Here is an 18,669-nt window from a genome sequence, read left to right as displayed (position 1 = left end):
TATGTCAAATAATGATCTAATCGGTCTATATTCGGATGTAGCTGTCATATTAATCGATTTCCCCATTAAGACTATGGGCTAGTAAAATCCCTATCGGCAAAATTTGGAATAGTTAGGAGTTTTGTTCTCCTCGACATCCTTTCGCTACTTGGTCAAGATCGGACTATATTTAGGTTTGGCTGTAGACGCCCCGGTAGCCGAGTTGGTAGCGTACTTGGATTACTAAGTACGCTACCAACTCGGCTAACCGTCCAATCGAACCCACGATTCCCGCCAGAAACCTTGGTTTGTCTCTACTGTGGTATCACAATGGACTTAATATTGTCTAAGTGAGTCTGTAAAGGACTGCCACTCTTACCTAATCTAACCTAGGTTTGGCTGTATATAAAGTTTTATACCGAAGAAACTTCTTGGATTGACATCCTTCTCTACAAGCATACGCAGGAAGGTATGAGGTATGACCCTAAGTGGGTGCAAGTCTGGTATAATGTCCAATTCCAATATGTAGGACCACTCTCACGCGAAAGTGGAGTATTGACATGGGAAGTGCTCCAAAGTTTTGACTTCTCCCCCACATGCTCTTCACACAGCACCGCAAGCCGCATTTATCCTGTGTAGTTTCATCAGTAATCTAATGTGACATGTATTGATAGCGAAGCTCGTATTGATCTTCTTTCTACTCTTATATTTTAAACTTAAATTTGTAATGATAACAATTTTAAGCACACTTTTTATTATCTCTTTAAACACTCCAGGATTTTCCTGCACCTACATCATAGCAGCCATCATTCGCCATATATCGCTGTATTATATAGTAAATCCTTGGTACTATATCTTGGCGGTGGTGCCGCATTCCATATTGGGTGGTAATTGCGTTTTCACGGTGGCAGCATTTTGTTTCATATCCGATGTAACCGATATCAAGATCAGACCTTACAGGTAAACATGCCAAAAAAAAACATTGCAAAGAAACCAATCAATGCAACACAAAATCTTTTCCCATTATAGAATGATCTCACTGGAAGCATTTCTCTCCATTGGTCTTATGATGGGCGCACTTTTGTCCAGTTATATTTATGAGGCTACAAATGCCACCTTCATATTCTTTGTTTCGGGTATATTAATGTGTCTCACCACCGTCTACATTGCCCTCTATGTGCCGGAAAGTTTGAACCGAGAAGCCTTAACCAAGGACGCCAAATCTGAGAAGGCCAATGAGATTAAAGTCAAATGTAATGAAATACCCATGAATTGCAGCATAATAACTGATAATCTGGGAAAATCTGAGACAAAATTAGAAGACTCAATAAAACATCGCAAAATCGAGGATAATTTCCATGATGTGGATTTGAATGAAGTGGATAATAATAACAAAAATTTGGAGAATGGCAATGTCGATGCCATTAAAAATAAAGCGAATGAGGAGAAAAAGCAACAACAGCAACAAGAGGATGCCGAAAAAGCCCAGACATCTGGTCTCTTTAGCTACATTCATGTCAAGGAAATGTGGACCACATGTTTTATGGAGAGGCCTTTCTATGATCGTAGCATCATATTGCTGGTAACTGGGGCCATGTTTTTGTCTGTGTTTGTTTTGGATGGCACCATGACGGTCTTCTATTTGTTCGTCCGCGAAAAGTTCCAATGGACAGTGAGGGACTTTACGCATTATGAGACCATAAGTCATGTGACCTCCATGTTTGGAGCCCTGGTGGGATTCTTGATCTTGAGAAAGGTAAGTTTGAGAAAATGTTTCATGTTATTGATTTTTATTAAAGTCCTTTGTAGATATTTCGCATGTCGGTGGTCACCTTGACGCTGTTGGCCTTTCTAAGTGACATTTTCCGTTGTATCATACAGGGCATGGCATATGCCCCTTGGCATTTGTATTTGGCTGTGGCAGCCGGTTCTTTGAGGGCAGTTGGTGGTCCAATGTGTCGTACGATTGTTTCAAATATTGTACCTTCAACGGATTTAGGTGAGTTACGATACTAAAAAAGATAATTTTTTTTCAAATGTAATTAACATTTCGATTAAGTTGAATTTTGAATAGTTTATTGAATATAGTGTTCGACTTATTCGATAAAAAAAAACGTTTAAATTTTTATTTCCCAGCAAAATTTTATTTTTTACAAAAAATCTTGTCGAAAGATTGTGCAATATTTAATTTAAAAAAAAATCTGAAATTTCCTCTTCCTAAAACTTAAAGAAATAAAGTAAATGCTTTAGTCTGTTTCGTCATATTTTTGCAACTGATCCACAATCATATTTAAATTTTGTATAATCAAAATATGCTGTTGAAGTCGCCATTATCGTTGAGCTACCCACGTCATCAGTTGACTTGATGATATCGCGATTTCAATAGGAGCTACCCACATCATCAGTCGACTTCGCCATGATATGGCGTTTTCAGACGTTGCAAACCACATCATACGTTGATTATGCCGTGATATCGCGTTTTAAGTTGACTACTTCGCGTTGATATCGCGACAAAATGAAAAATCAACAAACTTCATCATATGTTCATCATATATCATTTTCCAGCCCTTGCTGGGAGCTTGGTTTATGTGGCAGTTATTTGAGATTATGAATTGAATCAGACAATACTTAGCACAGTTGTTGGAAGTCATAACAAACCGATACGTGTGATTTCAGTCAAATCGGATAAGCTTTCTAGAAGCTCAAGAAATCTAATGGGGAGATCGGTTTATATGGCAGCTATATCATAACATAGACCGATTTGGCCCATTTACATTCCCAGTCAACCTACACGAGTAAGAAGTATATGTGCAAGCGCCTAGCTTTACTCCCTTGATAGTTAGCGCGCTTTCGACAGACAGACCGACGGACATTGCTAGATCGGCTTAAAATAACGTGACGACCAAGAATATATACTTTATGGGGTCTATGACAAATATTTCGAGATGTTACAAACAGAATGACAAATGGCCAATGACCCAATGGTGGAGGGTATAAAAGACAATGATATGTTAGGAATTTTGTAGTCTTCCCATAAAGGGTGATTTTTTAAGAGCTAAAGGAAAGTTTTTTTCTTGCAAAAAAGAACACTAAAGTTCAGAAAAATGCATGAAATCTTTATTTAAATCGATAGTACGGTCCATATAATTTGATGTTTGAAGATTATTTCATGCAAATGTTGACCGTGACTGCGCCTCAAATGATCCATCCGCTTAATTCAATTTTGGCATACTCTTTTCAACATTTCGGAATGTATCTCACGAATAAATTCTTCAATATTGTCTTTCAATGCGTTAATTGAAGCGAGTTTGTCTGTATAGACACGAGCTTTAAAAAAGCCCCACAAAAAATAGTATTAGGCGGCCAATTGACCGCTCCGGAGCGTGAAATAAAAAGTTCACCAAAATCGCCTAAGTCCATTGTTACGCGTGCTGTGTCGCATGTGGCACCGTCTATTTGAAACCACGTGTAATGCAAGTCAAGCTCTTGCATTTTGAAAATAAAAAAGTTGGATATCATCTCACGGTAGCGCTTACCATTCACAGTAACGTTACGATTCGCATTATCTCGGAAGAAGTACGGTCCAATGATGCCACCACCCCATAAACCGCATCAAACTGTAATTTTTCTGGATGCATTGGTAGCTCTTTCAATGCTTGTGGCTGAACTTCACTACAAAATCAACTATTCTGCTTATTTACGTACCCATTGAGCTTCTTCGTAAAATGGAAGAAGCGCGCGATGAACTTTCTTAACAGATCACGCATATCGATAATAAAATTCAATAATTTGCAAGCGTTGTTCATTTGTAAGACTATTCATGGTGAAATTATAGACCAAACTGAAGATGTTTGATAGTGAAACAAAACACGAAACGTGCGTGAAATGTTTAAACCTGTATTGCCAAAAATATAATAGCTAAAAAACCACCCCTCAGTTTCCAAATTCTCTTATATTATATGAACATTAGTGATCGGTGAGACCTTTCTCTCGTAAATGCCGAAGACTGGCAAAGGGTGTACTTAAAAGTCGCTACGTCCTCCCCACAGGCTCTGAACAAAGTTTCGATAACCGCACATCACCTGGGTAGGGGCATCAGCAGTGCCATAGTTCGTACTGATCACATTTCTATTCTCCCACATTAATTGTCTCATCTTATTGCAGTTCGGATCTCCCTATAGGATTTTTCATTCTCCCCGACATTCATTTGGTACCACTGTGAAACGTGCTAGTTCTTGCCCATGTTATTTGACCCGGTTCGCTTTGCTACGAAGCCTGCTCTTTATCGCCAAATCTTCCGCTCATGCTGCCAGATTGTCCGCTCTTTCAATCACTATTACCCCACTGTAGTTCAGCACTCAAATAAAGCGAATCCAACAATGTGTAGAAAAAGTGTCAATCGTTCTCCTACCAAACAGCACAGTCTTTACAGCCCTGGCTTTTATTTTACTAATAGCCATTTGACTATTCATCATATCTTTTTTGTACCACTGTGCAAAGTGCGAGTCTCTTGCCCATGTTATTTGACTCGGATCGCTTTGCTACGAAATGCTTCGTGCTCTTTCAATTTATCGGCAAAACTCTGGCTTTACAGCCAGATTGCCCGCTCTTTCCTTCACTATTACCTGACTTTAGCATGACACTCAAATAATGCGAATCTCTAACAATGTGTAGAGTAGCGTTAATCCCTCTGCAGCAATCCAACACAGTCTTTGAAATTACTAATAGCCAATTAGCTATCCGTGAGCTTTGCAAGAATTGCAGATCTCGTGTAGCGCTGTGGACCTTGTTATACTCAGTTAGATGATAGACGAACTCGGTTTCTGAACATATCGGTTCTGTTCCCTAGCTTAGAGGCTCTTAGTAATAACAGCTACCAGATGGGTAGAGTTCATACCGATAATTCCCTACACTCGTCCTCAATCGTCATCAAATCAAAACACATCCGGTATTCTTCAAAATATCCGCCGTTGTATCCAGGCTTATGACGTCACCTAGATTTTACGACGTTAAATCAGAGCTGTTTTAAACTTTATCCGTATTTTTATTGGCCTAACGTCCAAATTCGACGCCAGCGCTGTAATTGGCGTGGGTCTCAAAAGCCCAACTCTTGCACTTCCTCTCCGCCGAAGTCCATTGCACTACTAATGGGTATGTCAGACCGAGCCTATGGCTCTTCTGTATGAGCTTTCTCCGCACCCTTCTCAATGAAGTACAGCCAGTTTAGTTTCCTCTCAAGGATGAGGTATAGTTGTTGGAAGCATGAGTCCTCATATTGATCTATCTTCGTCTGAATAGTGAACAGGCCGTGAGATCTCCTGCTTCTCACGGTTAAGGGTCCACGGCGAGGGTCCTTATTAGAGGTCAACCACAGAAGTGGTGATAACTTGTATTGTTCTCTATGCCATAAACATACAGTACGTATTTATTGAATTGTAAGTGTATTACTTTCGGAGGATTGGATATGAATGACAGGTCTCAAAATTGTTAAAGGCTCCCTCAATGTTAATGTACATCTAACATCTAAGTACTCCCCTACTTTTTGGATTACTTTGTGTAGGGCATTTCCCACTGACCTCCTTTTATTTTAAACAATGCGCTCGTTTTTAAACCCTCCACCATAGGTCGGGGGCATACTAATTTCGTCATTCTGTTTGTAACTACTCAAAATATTCGTCTGAGACCCCATAAAGTATATACATTTTTGATAGTCGCGACATTTTATGTCGATCTAGCCATGTCCGTCCGTCTGTCTGTCGAAAGAACGCTAACTTTCAAAGGAGTAAAGCTAGCCACTTGAAATTTTGCACAAATACTTCTTATTACTGTAGGTCGGTTGATATTGTAAATGGGCCATATCGGTCCTTGTTTTGATATAGCTGCCATATAAACCGATCTTGGGTCTTGACTTCTTGAGCCTCTAGAGTGCGCAATTCTTATCCGATTGGAATGAAATTTCGCACAACGTGTTTTGTCATGATATCCAACAACTGTGCAATGTATGGTTCAAATCGGTCCATAACCTGATATAGCTGTCATACAAACCGATCATGGGTCTTGACTTCTTGAGCCTCTAGAGGGCGCAATTCTTATCCGATTTGGCTGAAATTTTGCATGACGTATTTTATTCTTACTTTCAACAACTGTGTCGGTCTATAGCCCGATACAGCTCCCATATAAATCGATCTCTCTATTTTACTTCTTGAGCCCCCAAAGGGCCCAATTCTTATTCGAATTGGCTGACATTTTACACAGGTCTCCAACATATAATTTAATTGTGGTCCAAACCGGACCATATCTTGATATCGCTCTAATAGCAGAGCAAATCTTTTCTTATATCCTTTTTTGCCTAAGAAGAAATGCCGGGAAAAGAACTCGACACATGCGATCCATGGTGGAGGGTATATAAGATTCGGCCCGGCCGAACTTGGCACGTTTTTACTTGTTCTATTTAAATTTTATGATCCATTCAAGTTTTAGCTCAACGATAAGGTACCTGGTTTTCATTGAAAATCAAAGTCATAAATAGATAATATGCGGATCCCGCTGCGGTTAATATCATGAGTAGCTTGAAATAGCCAACAGCTTCAAGAACTGTATATGAGCAATAGAAGAAATAAATGGTCTAAAGTTGGTATTCAGTTGAAACCACAAAATTTAATGTTTCATAATATTTTCATGATGTGTATATTTCTCTTTCAAGTTCAACTTATTGCTCGACTATTTTTTCTGGAATTTTCATTTTAGGTAAAATATTTTCAATTAAAAATATTCTTACATCGCTGGCACCATTTGCGGCAGCTCCTTTATATACTGTGATCTATAAGGCCTCACTGACTTCATTCCCCGGCCTATTCAATATAGTCAGTGCTCTATTCCATTTTATAGCTTTTATATTTATATTGTAAGTATGCGACAGTAATGTCATAAATTAAAAAAAAAAAAAACAATTTTAATTAAACAATTTTTTTTGCTTTCTTTTTCAATTTTATTTTTGTAGGTGTGTTTTCCGCTTTAAAGTTACATACAAAGAACACTATGGAAAAATGTTAAAATAAGTTATTTTAATACATCATACCTGTAGTTATTTTACTGTATTTACTTAACTAAATGTCCAAAATTATTTATTGTGCATTGTTTTATGAATTTGTTACCGTACAGCGTCATGTGTTATTAAATATGGCAAATAATTAAAATAAATTAGTAAAAATGTATGAAATTGACAAAAACAAAACGAACCAACTTTCGAATGTAAAATTTCATTGTTTTTTAATCGACTTTTCATAGGAAATTATTAATTAAAGGTGTAACAGTATATTAAAAAAATATATTTAAACATTAACAAAAACAAGAGTAATATATCAACTTTGTGAATCCCCAAAAATAAAAGCGTCCTTAAATATTTTCTTTTGAAAAGTAAAGATTGAATCTTACAATAAGCATAAAATATAAGAAATAATCGTTTTATTTGCCGACTCGAAGCAATAGTCAAAGAAAAAATTGATCTTATGGAGCAAAAGTGTATGGATTCTGAAATTTAGTTACTTCTACACATTTTTTGGTATTAGAATCAATAAAAAATATTTTCATTAAAAAATGGTCGTTTGAATTTGTAACACTTCGTACCAGCTACCCTGTATATATGCCTCTTAGCCCATAGGTGCACAAAATGAAAATGGGACTGCATGTGTGAGATTCTCCTTTTTAAATTTGTATAATAATCTTCTTTTTTAGTAAACATTAATTTATAGATGCATAGCGGACGGAGAGGACTGCATCCAAATAATTGGGGATAGGAAACAACAAGAGACTGCAGATAGATTACTATTTGAAAAGATATAACTCAGCTATTGGTATAAATATATTACAGATACACCGGCCCAAACGAGCAGATTTTTAAAAGAAAATGACAATTCTTTTCGCGATTTTTCGAACATCTTCTAGCTTGAGATCATATTCAAGGCTTTCTATTTAAAGAACAGCATAGCAAAGAAATTATACAAGTTGAGCAAGTGTGTGTTACTGTTCAAAACACTTTCAGCTGACATTTTGCACGACTTCCAACAATTGTGTCACATACGGTCCACATCGGCGTATAACCTGATATAGCTCCTATAAAAACCGATCTCCTGATTTAATATCTCAAACCCCTGGAATCTTGAATTTTATCCGATGGGGCTGTTCTGTTACGACTTCCAACAATCGGTCAAAATCCTTTGTGTGAACTTTTAGCAGAATTCATAGTAGTGGATTCGTCTGAGACCCCATAAAGCATATATATTCTTGATTGTCGTGACATTTAATGTCGATCTAGCCATGTCCGTCCGTTCGTCTGTCTGTCGAAAGCACGCTAACTTTCGAACGAGTAAAGCTAGCTTGAAATTTTGCACAAATACTTCTTATTAGTGTAGGTCGGTTGGTATTGTAATTGGGCCATATCTGTCCATGTTTTGATGTAGCTGCCATATAAACCGATCTTGGGTCTTGACTTCATGACTTCGTTCTCATTTATCACTTGTGACGATCTTATAAAAGTCTTTTGAAGCTCTACGATTGTATTTTTCCAACATTTCTTTCCACCAATCGATACGAGCGTTTTTAATACCCTCCACCATAGGACGGGGGTATACTAATTTCGTCATTCTGTTTGTAACTCCTCGAAATATTCGTCTAAAACCCTCTAAAGTATATATATTCTTGATCGTCATGATATTTTAAGTCGATCTAGCCATGTGCGTTCGTCTGTCCGTCCGTCTGTCTGTCGAAAGCACACTAACTTTCGAAGGAGAAAAGCTATCGGCTTTTAAATTTTGCACAAATACTTTTTATTAATGTAATGTATTAATGTCGGTTGGGATTGTAAATGGGTCATATCGGTTCATGTTTGGATAGAGCTGCCATATAAACCGATCTGGGATCTTGACTTCTTGAGGCACTAGAGGACGCAGTTCTTATCCGATTTGGCTGAATTTTTACATGAGATGTTTTGTTATAGTTTCTAACAACTCTGTCAAGTATGGTTCAAATCGGTTCATTACGTGACACAGCTGTCATATAAACCGATCTGGGGTCTTGACTTCTTGAGTCTCTAGAGGGCGCAAGGGTATATAAGATTCGGCCCGGCCGAACTTAGCACGCTTTTACTTGTTTTCTTCCTTTTGAGCGATTGTCAAATTGTGCGGCATCCAACGAGAACAAATTTTTTTACGGCCAGATGTTCCTGCAATATCGAATGTGTGTTGATGGGATAAATACCTAAAGATGCCTCTCTCTCACGGTATGTCATATGATGATCTTGTAAATTGATTTTTTTTGCCAAAATACTTTTTTCAAGTCACTGTTAACAACATAAATTATGGTCGTCCGACAAAACGTTCTGATTACGATTATGCGAGAAAATGTCATAACTTCCAATGGCGATGTTAGATTGCACCTGGCAACACTTGGCATCGCTTAGGCCAGATATACATTTATAAAGCAGCCATGGTATCTTATGTCACCACTAAAATGCCAACATTTTTAAAATATGTCTAACCAAAAAAAATTTCTTTAAACATAAATATAATAACGTTTAATGAGTTTCAAAAAATGCAAATTTTGTCCATTAATTAAGGAACAAGCCAAACTTGTCACATATCAATGAGTGCAGTCCGATTCGAGTGCAAGCTCAATGATAAAGCGCCTCCTTTTTATAGCCGAGTCCGAACGGCATGCCGCAGTGCGACACCTCTTTGGAGAGGTTTTACATGACATAGTACCTCACAAATGTTGCCAGCTTTAGGAGGGGAAAACGACAGCTGACAATTTGTTCTGATGGTCTCGCCAGGATTCGAACTCAGGCGTTCAGCGTCATAGGCGGACATGCTAAGCTCTGCGCTATGGTGACTTAATGAGTTTCAAAGAATATATTTCTTGTTTTTTTTTGAATTGTTTGTGAAGAAGATTATAATTTTACCTTGGACATAATTTGATCCGAAAGTTTCCTTACTTTTTCCTCTGTGTAAGTAAATAGATATTTGGTATTGTAATTGGGCCATATCTGTCCATGTTTTGATGTAGCTGCCATATAAACCGATCTTGGGTCTTGACTTCATGAGCCTCTAAATTCTTATCCGATTGGAAAGAAATTTTGCATGACGTGTTTTGTTATGATATCCAACAACTGTGCCAAGTCTGGTTCAAATCGGTCCATAACCTGATATAGGTGCCATATAAACCGATCATGGGTCTTGACTTCTTGAGCAACTAGAGGGCGCAATTCTTATCCGATTTGAATGAAATTTTGTACAACGACTTCTATCATGACCTTCAACATACGTGTCAATTGTGGTCTAAATCGGTCTATAGCCTGATACAGCCCCCATATAAACCGATCTCCCTATTTTACTTCTTGAGCCTCAAAAGGGCGCAATTTTTTTTCAAGTTGGCTGAAATTTTACACAACGACTTCTACATTCAGTGTAATTATGGTCCGGACCATAAGTTCCTATAGCCCCAATATCATAGCAATTTTTTTCTTTTATCATATGTTTGCCTAAAAAGAGATACCGGGAACGAACTAAACAGATGCGAATCACGCTTTTACTTGTTTTCTGATGCTCTCGCCAGGATTCGTACCAGGGCCCTTAGTGTCATAGGCGAATATGCTACCCTTTGGACTTCATCAAAAAAAAAAAAAAAAAAAAAACAAGTAAAAGCGTGCTAAATTCGGCCGGCCGAATATTATATACCCTCCACCATGGATCGCATTTCTAGACCCCCAGGCCCACGCTGTCTTCTAGCTTTGATCCATCCGTGTAACATAATCTTCCAGATGGCAATACTAGGGTTCCGTCAATCCAAGACTGTGCCTCTGGCAGCAGTGCCTCGCACTCGACTTCAAGGTTCATTTCAGGTATTCGATCAGACCAGGTTTCCGCTCTAGTATGAGCTGCTCCCATCAATCTCATTTTCCCATCGCCTTAAGTCTCATCGCCGCAGTGGCTGCCTCACACTTAATCTGTATGTCAATGGGTCGGATATCTAGAATAGTCTCCAGTGCCCTAGTGGGCGTGGTCCTCATCGCTTATGTTGATCCTTTTCTTCATAACCTTCCACCAAACTACTGAGACGCAAGTAAGTATTGGTCTAATCACGTTTCTGTAGAGCCAGTGGACTATCCTCGGATTCAGGCCCCATTTCGAGCCTACGGCCCGTCTACATAGTGCCCAACATCTGTGAGCCTTCTCAGCACGCTCCCGAATGTGACACTCCCAATTCAGTTTCTTGTCCAAGACCAACCCTTAGTATTTCACCTTGTCAGATATCGAAATCGCCTTATTGATGCATTAAATTTGCCCACCTTCGTCTTCCTCGTAAACAGGCATATTTCAATCTTCTCTGGGTTAACATTGAGACTTCTGGGTCTAGCCCAGTCTGCATAGCTCGTTCGGATCCTTACCCCATAGAAGTATTATAACATCGTCTGCGTAGCAGAAGGGTTCAAATCCCTCCTCAATCAGCATCCGTAATAGGTCATTTATAGAGTGGCGATAAAGTGCACCCCTATGGCGTGCCTTGTGCCACTTTCTCCCTTATACTTATGTCATGGGACACACAATTTATCCACCTGTTCCTTAGCATATGGTTTATCCAGTCTCTAAGGACCGAGTCCACTCGGTACTGGTCTAAGTATTGAATCAGTGTGTCGGTCCGCACATTGTTAACAAGGATAAGATACTTGCCATTTTAAAGCTAAACGATTTTCCTCCAAAAAACATAGACAACTTATTGTTGACAACAACTTATTGTTGCTGTTTTCACAGTTGGAACTCTATAATAAGGAAAAGCCTATGTTACGGCTCATAAAAGGTTTAGCACTTAAAAAACTTAATCAACTATTTGGACAAAGTCGAAAATTATGAAAAGGAATAAATTCAACGTTATATATAAGATAGGATGCAACGGAATAGGATCAGACACATGCAAAATGCTTACGTAGCTGCCCGCTGTGCACAAACTAGACATAAGTCCAACTTTGGCAACGTAGATAGATACTGGCAGAACAGAGTTACTACCAAATTGCAAATTTTGCCCATGAACATTCCACTAAGGAACAGGGGCAAACTTCTCACATATCAATGAGTGAAGTCCGATTCAAGTTTAAGCTCAATGATAAGGGGCCTCCTTTTTATAGCCGAGTCTGAACGGCGTGCCGCAGAGCGACACCTCTTTGGAGAGAAGTTTTACATGGCATAGTACCTCACAAATGTTGCCAGCATTAGGAGGGGAAAACCAAGCGGACATGGTAACCTCTGCGCTACGGTGGAGAGAGTTATTACCACCGACCTTTTATTTTAGTAATGTTTCATATTATAGGAGTTCTCGAAAGGAGTCGACTTGATTATAAAACTGACCCAGACAAATGCTCTCAGATGTAACGACACACCAAAAACTATCACGGGAGAAAATGGGACTAGTAGACAAATAGCTTTTACCAGAGAAAGCCGACTCAATTATCGCACAGTTTAACTGTTTTAATGTAATTATACAATTTTTATTAGTTTTTATGATTCTGATGTTTAATCTTAAATATTGTTACAATTATTGCAATTGCGTAAACAGATCTCCAGACTAAGTTTGACGACGTCCATCGAAATATTCAATAGAACTTTTAAATAAAAAGGCATTTATTTTTTGTCTTTTATTTAAGGGACCTACAACCGAACTAACTTGGAAAAGAAAAAATTTATTTATTTAACTGAACGATTGACGTTTTTTAATCGTATTTTGCCAGCTGCCATAGACGCACTTCATATTCACACCTTTACCATCTGTGATAATAATGCGGTAATGAGTTTGCTTGCCAAGATTTGAACATTACTTTACATTTGAACTAATTAACAAATTTACTGTTAAATATTTAGCGACATAATATTACGAAAGGGAGTTCTGGTAGATATACGAAGGCTGCTATATATATTTCTGGCCAAATAATGAAAATGCAAATAACTATCATCACAAATCGTTTTATTGTTCTTCAAAGTTCTTCTTCGGCATAATTCATACAATTTTGCATGCGATCGTCGAATTACTTTTTGAATTCCAATTGAGCCAAAGACCAAAGCAAGGTTATTGAACGGTTCAACAGCATTTTCTGGCGACGAAAATCGTTGACCACGAATTTTTTCTTAAATGGAATTCATTGGGTTGCAAGTCAGCGCTTTACGGCGAATGAGCCATTAATTCGACGTTTTTGCCGGTCAAAAAGTCGATGATTTGAGTCAATGGGTGAGAGCTCGCTTTTTCATGGTGAACAATGATTCATCTTCTCTTGTTCAGCTTATCGTATATCTCTATACTTCAGACAAACCATCAGACTCACTTAGACATTTTCGTCCATTGTGATACCACAGGAACAGAAGAAGGAAGATGCCTTATAGTTCCTACAGTTGAATCATCCAGATCACTTTAAAAAGCCAAATTAATTGCGAATGTTCATTACATCCGCAAAATTGGACAGGTTCTCAAAGAAATGAGAACCTAAAGTGGAGCTCTTTCTGATTGCTAGTGCGGGACACACACACAGAAGGTGTTCTATAGTCTCTTCTTCTTCGATGCCCTCACAGCTTCTGCAAAACTAGTTCCTGGCAAGGGGTATCCTTTTCGATATGACCAGTTCTAGACCTTTAGAGTACACCCCAAAGCCCAACTGGTTGTTTTGTTTGGAACCATCGGTATAGAAGTCTATGTAACTTCTGTTACCAGTGATATCGTAGTTCCAATCGGTTTGAAAATGACCTTCGTGTCCCTCCCCCACTAGACATTGTCCATACATTCTCATCCTCCACGGAGCTGCAGAATTCTACCCAGGATTTTATCTGAGCCTTTCTCAGCTCGCCCTTATATCTTCTTAACTCAGCCTTATAGATGTCCCAATCCCAAGGTGCTCTCGTGCTTTTGCTCTGTTGAAGAGTTTTGTGCAGTCCTTCCTTAAACCAACCAGCTCTGGGATCCACCATGGCAGTCGTTGTTTACCCCTTGGCTTGGCACTAAGACATGCTGACACAAGCGAGTCATTCAGTGCCGAAATTTATCCCAATCCGCCTGTCTTCTGTTAAGCCGAGTGGCCACTTCCGCGGTATTTTCTTCAAAGGCTGAAACTTATACAACGATGATCAAAGAAGATGTGGTCATCCAGCACATCCCAGTCGTATATTCATCCACTTATATCTTTCGATACAAATGTAATATCTAGTACCTCGTGCCTGTTCCTGGTAGTAAAGGCCGTTTTATCCCCTTTATTACAAATCGCCAGATTGCAACTCACTGTGTACTAGTAGCACTTCCTACAATGAAGCTCTTCTTCTCTACAGAAGCGGCTTCAACCAACGACTTTAGGTTTGAAGGCGACATCTCTGAATCGTGTCCCATATATGGGGAAGCCAGCCAGTAATGAAACTTGTTTATTTCGAGTCTGGCTACTACTAAATCTTCAGCGCTTAGCTACGGAAGAAGAAAAACTTTTTGACTATTCTTTGCGAGAATACAGGCTTTGTGTCTCCCATTCCCCGTACCCTTAAGTAGTTTAAATCCCGGAATTCTTAGTCCACAAACCATTCCTCCACACACCAATGGTTCCTGGATAAGAACCACCTCAAATTCCGCTGCCATACGTAGGACCTTTAGTGCCGCCGAAGCGACCTTACAATGGTGGAGATTTATCAGTAGAAAAGGGACCATAGTCGAGATTCAAAACTTCTAGCACTGTTGTGTTAGTCTCGTCTTCTGATACCACCAGGAGTTCATCCTCACAAGATTCGTTAGATCTTGTCATGATGAGCTTCCGCATGCATTCATGATGAGCTTTCTCAGAACACTAGACACTTGCGGTGTGGACGTTTCCTCCTGAGATGCTTCACTAGCTGCTGCTGTCGAAGTACTTTTTGAGTTCCGTGCTTCCCCGCTGGCGCACACCTTGAGCCCAGTCCAACTGGATGACCCACCCACACAGGGCTTAGCGGGTCCCGTTTTGGCAAATGTTCCTTAGGCAAGTGTTCAGCAACAACTACTGAGTCGTCCAACCTCACCGCTTCCATAGACCTTCAGTTTCAGCTTGTTGGATCCGTACAATACAACCCCTACAGATTTGTTGAGGTGTGCGAGACAGCCAGAGACAAACAAATAGTGGTGTACCACTCAGAACTGAATTGTGGAACAGTCGCCACATGACTATTTTTGGCGATGAATCAGGCGATCATTTGCTTTGAGGTGCTACTTCCATGAACAACTTTCGTTGGATTTGACTCGTCTTCGAAATCTCACACTGTCGATTGTTTCGTTCTCATTTATCACTTGTGACGATCTTATAAAAGTCTTTTGAAGCTCTACGATTGTATTTTTCCAACATTTCTTTCCACCAATCGATACGAGCGTTTTTAATACCCTCCACCATAGGACGGGGGTATACTAATTTCGTCATTCTGTTTGTAACTCCTCGAAATATTCGTCTAAAACCCTCTAAAGTATATATATTCTTGATCGTCATGATATTTTAAGTCGATCTAGCCATGTGCGTTCGTCTGTCCGTCCGTCTGTCTGTCGAAAGCACACTAACTTTCGAAGGAGAAAAGCTATCGGCTTTTAAATTTTGCACAAATACTTTTTATTAATGTAATGTATTAATGTCGGTTGGGATTGTAAATGGGTCATATCGGTTCATGTTTGGATAGAGCTGCCATATAAACCGATCTGGGATCTTGACTTCTTGAGGCACTAGAGGACGCAGTTCTTATCCGATTTGGCTGAATTTTTACATGAGATGTTTTGTTATAGTTTCTAACAACTCTGTCAAGTATGGTTCAAATCGGTTCATTACGTGACACAGCTGTCATATAAACCGATCTGGGGTCTTGACTTCTTGAGTCTCTAGAGGGCGCAAGGGTATATAAGATTCGGCCCGGCCGAACTTAGCACGCTTTTACTTGTTTTCTTCCTTTTGAGCGATTGTCAAATTGTGCGGCATCCAACGAGAACAAATTTTTTTACGGCCAGATGTTCCTGCAATATCGAATGTGTGTTGATGGGATAAATACCTAAAGATGCCTCTCTCTCACGGTATGTCATATGATGATCTTGTAAATTGATTTTTTTTGCCAAAATACTTTTTTCAAGTCACTGTTAACAACATAAATTATGGTCGTCCGACAAAACGTTCTGATTACGATTATGCGAGAAAATGTCATAACTTCCAATGGCGATGTTAGATTGCACCTGGCAACACTTGGCATCGCTTAGGCCAGATATACATTTATAAAGCAGCCATGGTATCTTATGTCACCACTAAAATGCCAACATTTTTAAAATATGTCTAACCAAAAAAAATTTCTTTAAACATAAATATAATAACGTTTAATGAGTTTCAAAAAATGCAAATTTTGTCCATTAATTAAGGAACAAGCCAAACTTGTCACATATCAATGAGTGCAGTCCGATTCGAGTGCAAGCTCAATGATAAAGCGCCTCCTTTTTATAGCCGAGTCCGAACGGCATGCCGCAGTGCGACACCTCTTTGGAGAGGTTTTACATGACATAGTACCTCACAAATGTTGCCAGCTTTAGGAGGGGAAAACGACAGCTGACAATTTGTTCTGATGGTCTCGCCAGGATTCGAACTCAGGCGTTCAGCGTCATAGGCGGACATGCTAAGCTCTGCGCTATGGTGACTTAATGAGTTTCAAAGAATATATTTCTTGTTTTTTTTTGAATTGTTTGTGAAGAAGATTATAATTTTACCTTGGACATAATTTGATCCGAAAGTTTCCTTACTTTTTCCTCTGTGTAAGTAAATAGAGGTATTCCCTATTTATTAAGCAATAGCTTAAAGTACCTAAATATAGAATAAAAGTTGTTTAAGTTATTCCAACACGTGTTTTAAGCCGCAATTAGGAAGTTCAATAGACTAAAAATGTTGCATGACATTGATTTCTTTATTCGCCTTTAATTAATTTATACAGTTGTTAGAAATATATAATTTATTAAATTAAACATTCGTCTATGCGAATGAAAAAAAACACAACGCAAGTATATAGGAGTAAAGTTCGACCAGTTCGAATTTTATATACCCTACATCATGGATCTTTCTAACCGGAAGTTCTTAGAAATATAATTTTATGTTAGCCAATAATAGGATGACAAATAAACCCTTTTGTCATCCTATTAAGGAACACGGGAAACTTCTCACATATAAATGGGGGCTGTCCGAAGTTTGAGCTCAATAATGAGGAAGTCAGTTTTTACAGCGGAGTCAGAACGGCGCTCAGTGTTGCTAAATCGAGAAATCATGGAAATAATTCTGGAACTTTTGAACGGATAGAGGTATGCACACGAACCTTTTCATAGTCAATGTCGAGGAGTCCAATAAGTATGCAAAATTTGGGGACTCTAGTGGGTCCAGAGGCTGATCCATGCGGCTTGAAAGTTGGTCACCTCGAATATGTCAATTTTTGTTCTGCTTGCCATACAATCATTTATGAACCGATCGGCTTGATTTAAGACAAAGCTCGTAAAACTTTACAAAAAAACATGCGGAAATGTCCAGTGTATCCCTAACGGCTTATGAGTTATTGAACCAATTTTTTTTTTAAATTTATAAGCAATCTGAATCTGTATATAAGTAAAAAATCGGTCGACAAATGTCTTCGCAAATCAAAAAATACGAGGTCAGCCTACAATTTTTTGACTCCTTCGGAGGAATTTTTCACCTCAAGAATGCATTGGCCTAAGATCTTAAATCGGGAGATCTGTCTATATGGAAGCTATAAATGAAGATAAAAACCGATTTGAACCATTTTCAGCACGAATATCGAGGATCTTAGCACATATCATTGTGTCAATTTTAGCCCAATCGGGTAATAAATGCTGATTTTATGAGCATAAGACCAAAAATCGGGAGGTCTGTCTATATGTGAGCTATATATAAGTTATAGACTGATATGAAGCATATTCAGCACAGATATCGAGGGCTCCAAAACAAGTTGTTGTGCCAAATTTCACGGAAATTGGGTAATAAATGTGGCTTCAATAGTCCTAGGACCTTAAATAGAGAGACCGGTCTATATGGGGGTTATATTAAGATACAGACCGATCTGGACCATATATAAGACAGACAGAAAAAAAAATTGCTTGTATTTTTTTAGTCTTCTACTTTTATGGTTTGACATAACTTCAGGTTGCCCTTACTATATAGAAATTGGATTAGAGCATGCATATAAGGCAAACAAAATATTTCGTTTTGCATTTTCGAAAACCGGAATATGCCTGATAGTCCATACAACCCAAAGTTTGTTTGCAAAGTTTCAGCTCAATATCTTCTTTTTTAAAGACTGTAGCGTGATTTCAACAGTCGGACGGCTAGGTCGTCTTAGATTTTTACAAGTACCAGGAATATTTCGTTGTGTTGCAAATGGATTGACAAAATGAATATACCCCCATTCTTCGATGGTAGGTATATAAATATCAAGAAAAGGTTTTCTAAGGACAAAATTCATTTTAAATTTTGTTTTTTAAAAAATTTTTATTTAGAGATCATTTCTCTTACAAAAAAATTGTAAGTAAAAACAAATTTTCGATGTTCGAGTTGCAAACCGATTGACGAACTGAGCTACCTCTCATCTTTTGTCTAAGTGTTTACAAAATATACAAATTTTAATA

The 18,669-nt window shown here is 38.6% G+C and overlaps 1 protein-coding gene across 1 annotated transcript in view; it reads left to right on the top strand.

Annotated features, from left to right (window-relative positions):
• Nucleotides 1-7,555, top strand: part of LOC106091041 (uncharacterized) — a 60,702-nt gene extending 53,147 nt beyond the window's left edge. Inside the window, exons 14-18 of the mRNA XM_059369972.1 lie at nucleotides 756-939; nucleotides 1,009-1,735; nucleotides 1,789-1,978; nucleotides 6,727-6,883; nucleotides 6,980-7,555. Coding sequence (XP_059225955.1) covers nucleotides 756-939; nucleotides 1,009-1,735; nucleotides 1,789-1,978; nucleotides 6,727-6,883; nucleotides 6,980-7,037 — 1,316 coding nt within the window. The 3' untranslated portion in view covers nucleotides 7,038-7,555. The remainder of the gene's footprint in view (nucleotides 1-755; nucleotides 940-1,008; nucleotides 1,736-1,788; nucleotides 1,979-6,726; nucleotides 6,884-6,979) is intronic.
• Nucleotides 7,556-18,669: the final 11,114 nt, after the last annotated feature.

This window comes from Stomoxys calcitrans, chromosome 5, assembly GCF_963082655.1.
Source record: "Stomoxys calcitrans chromosome 5, idStoCalc2.1, whole genome shotgun sequence".
NCBI classification, from domain to species: domain Eukaryota; kingdom Metazoa; phylum Arthropoda; class Insecta; order Diptera; family Muscidae; genus Stomoxys; species Stomoxys calcitrans.
The sequence above is the reverse complement of the archived record's forward strand: the minus strand, read 5'-3'. Positions and strand labels throughout refer to the sequence as shown.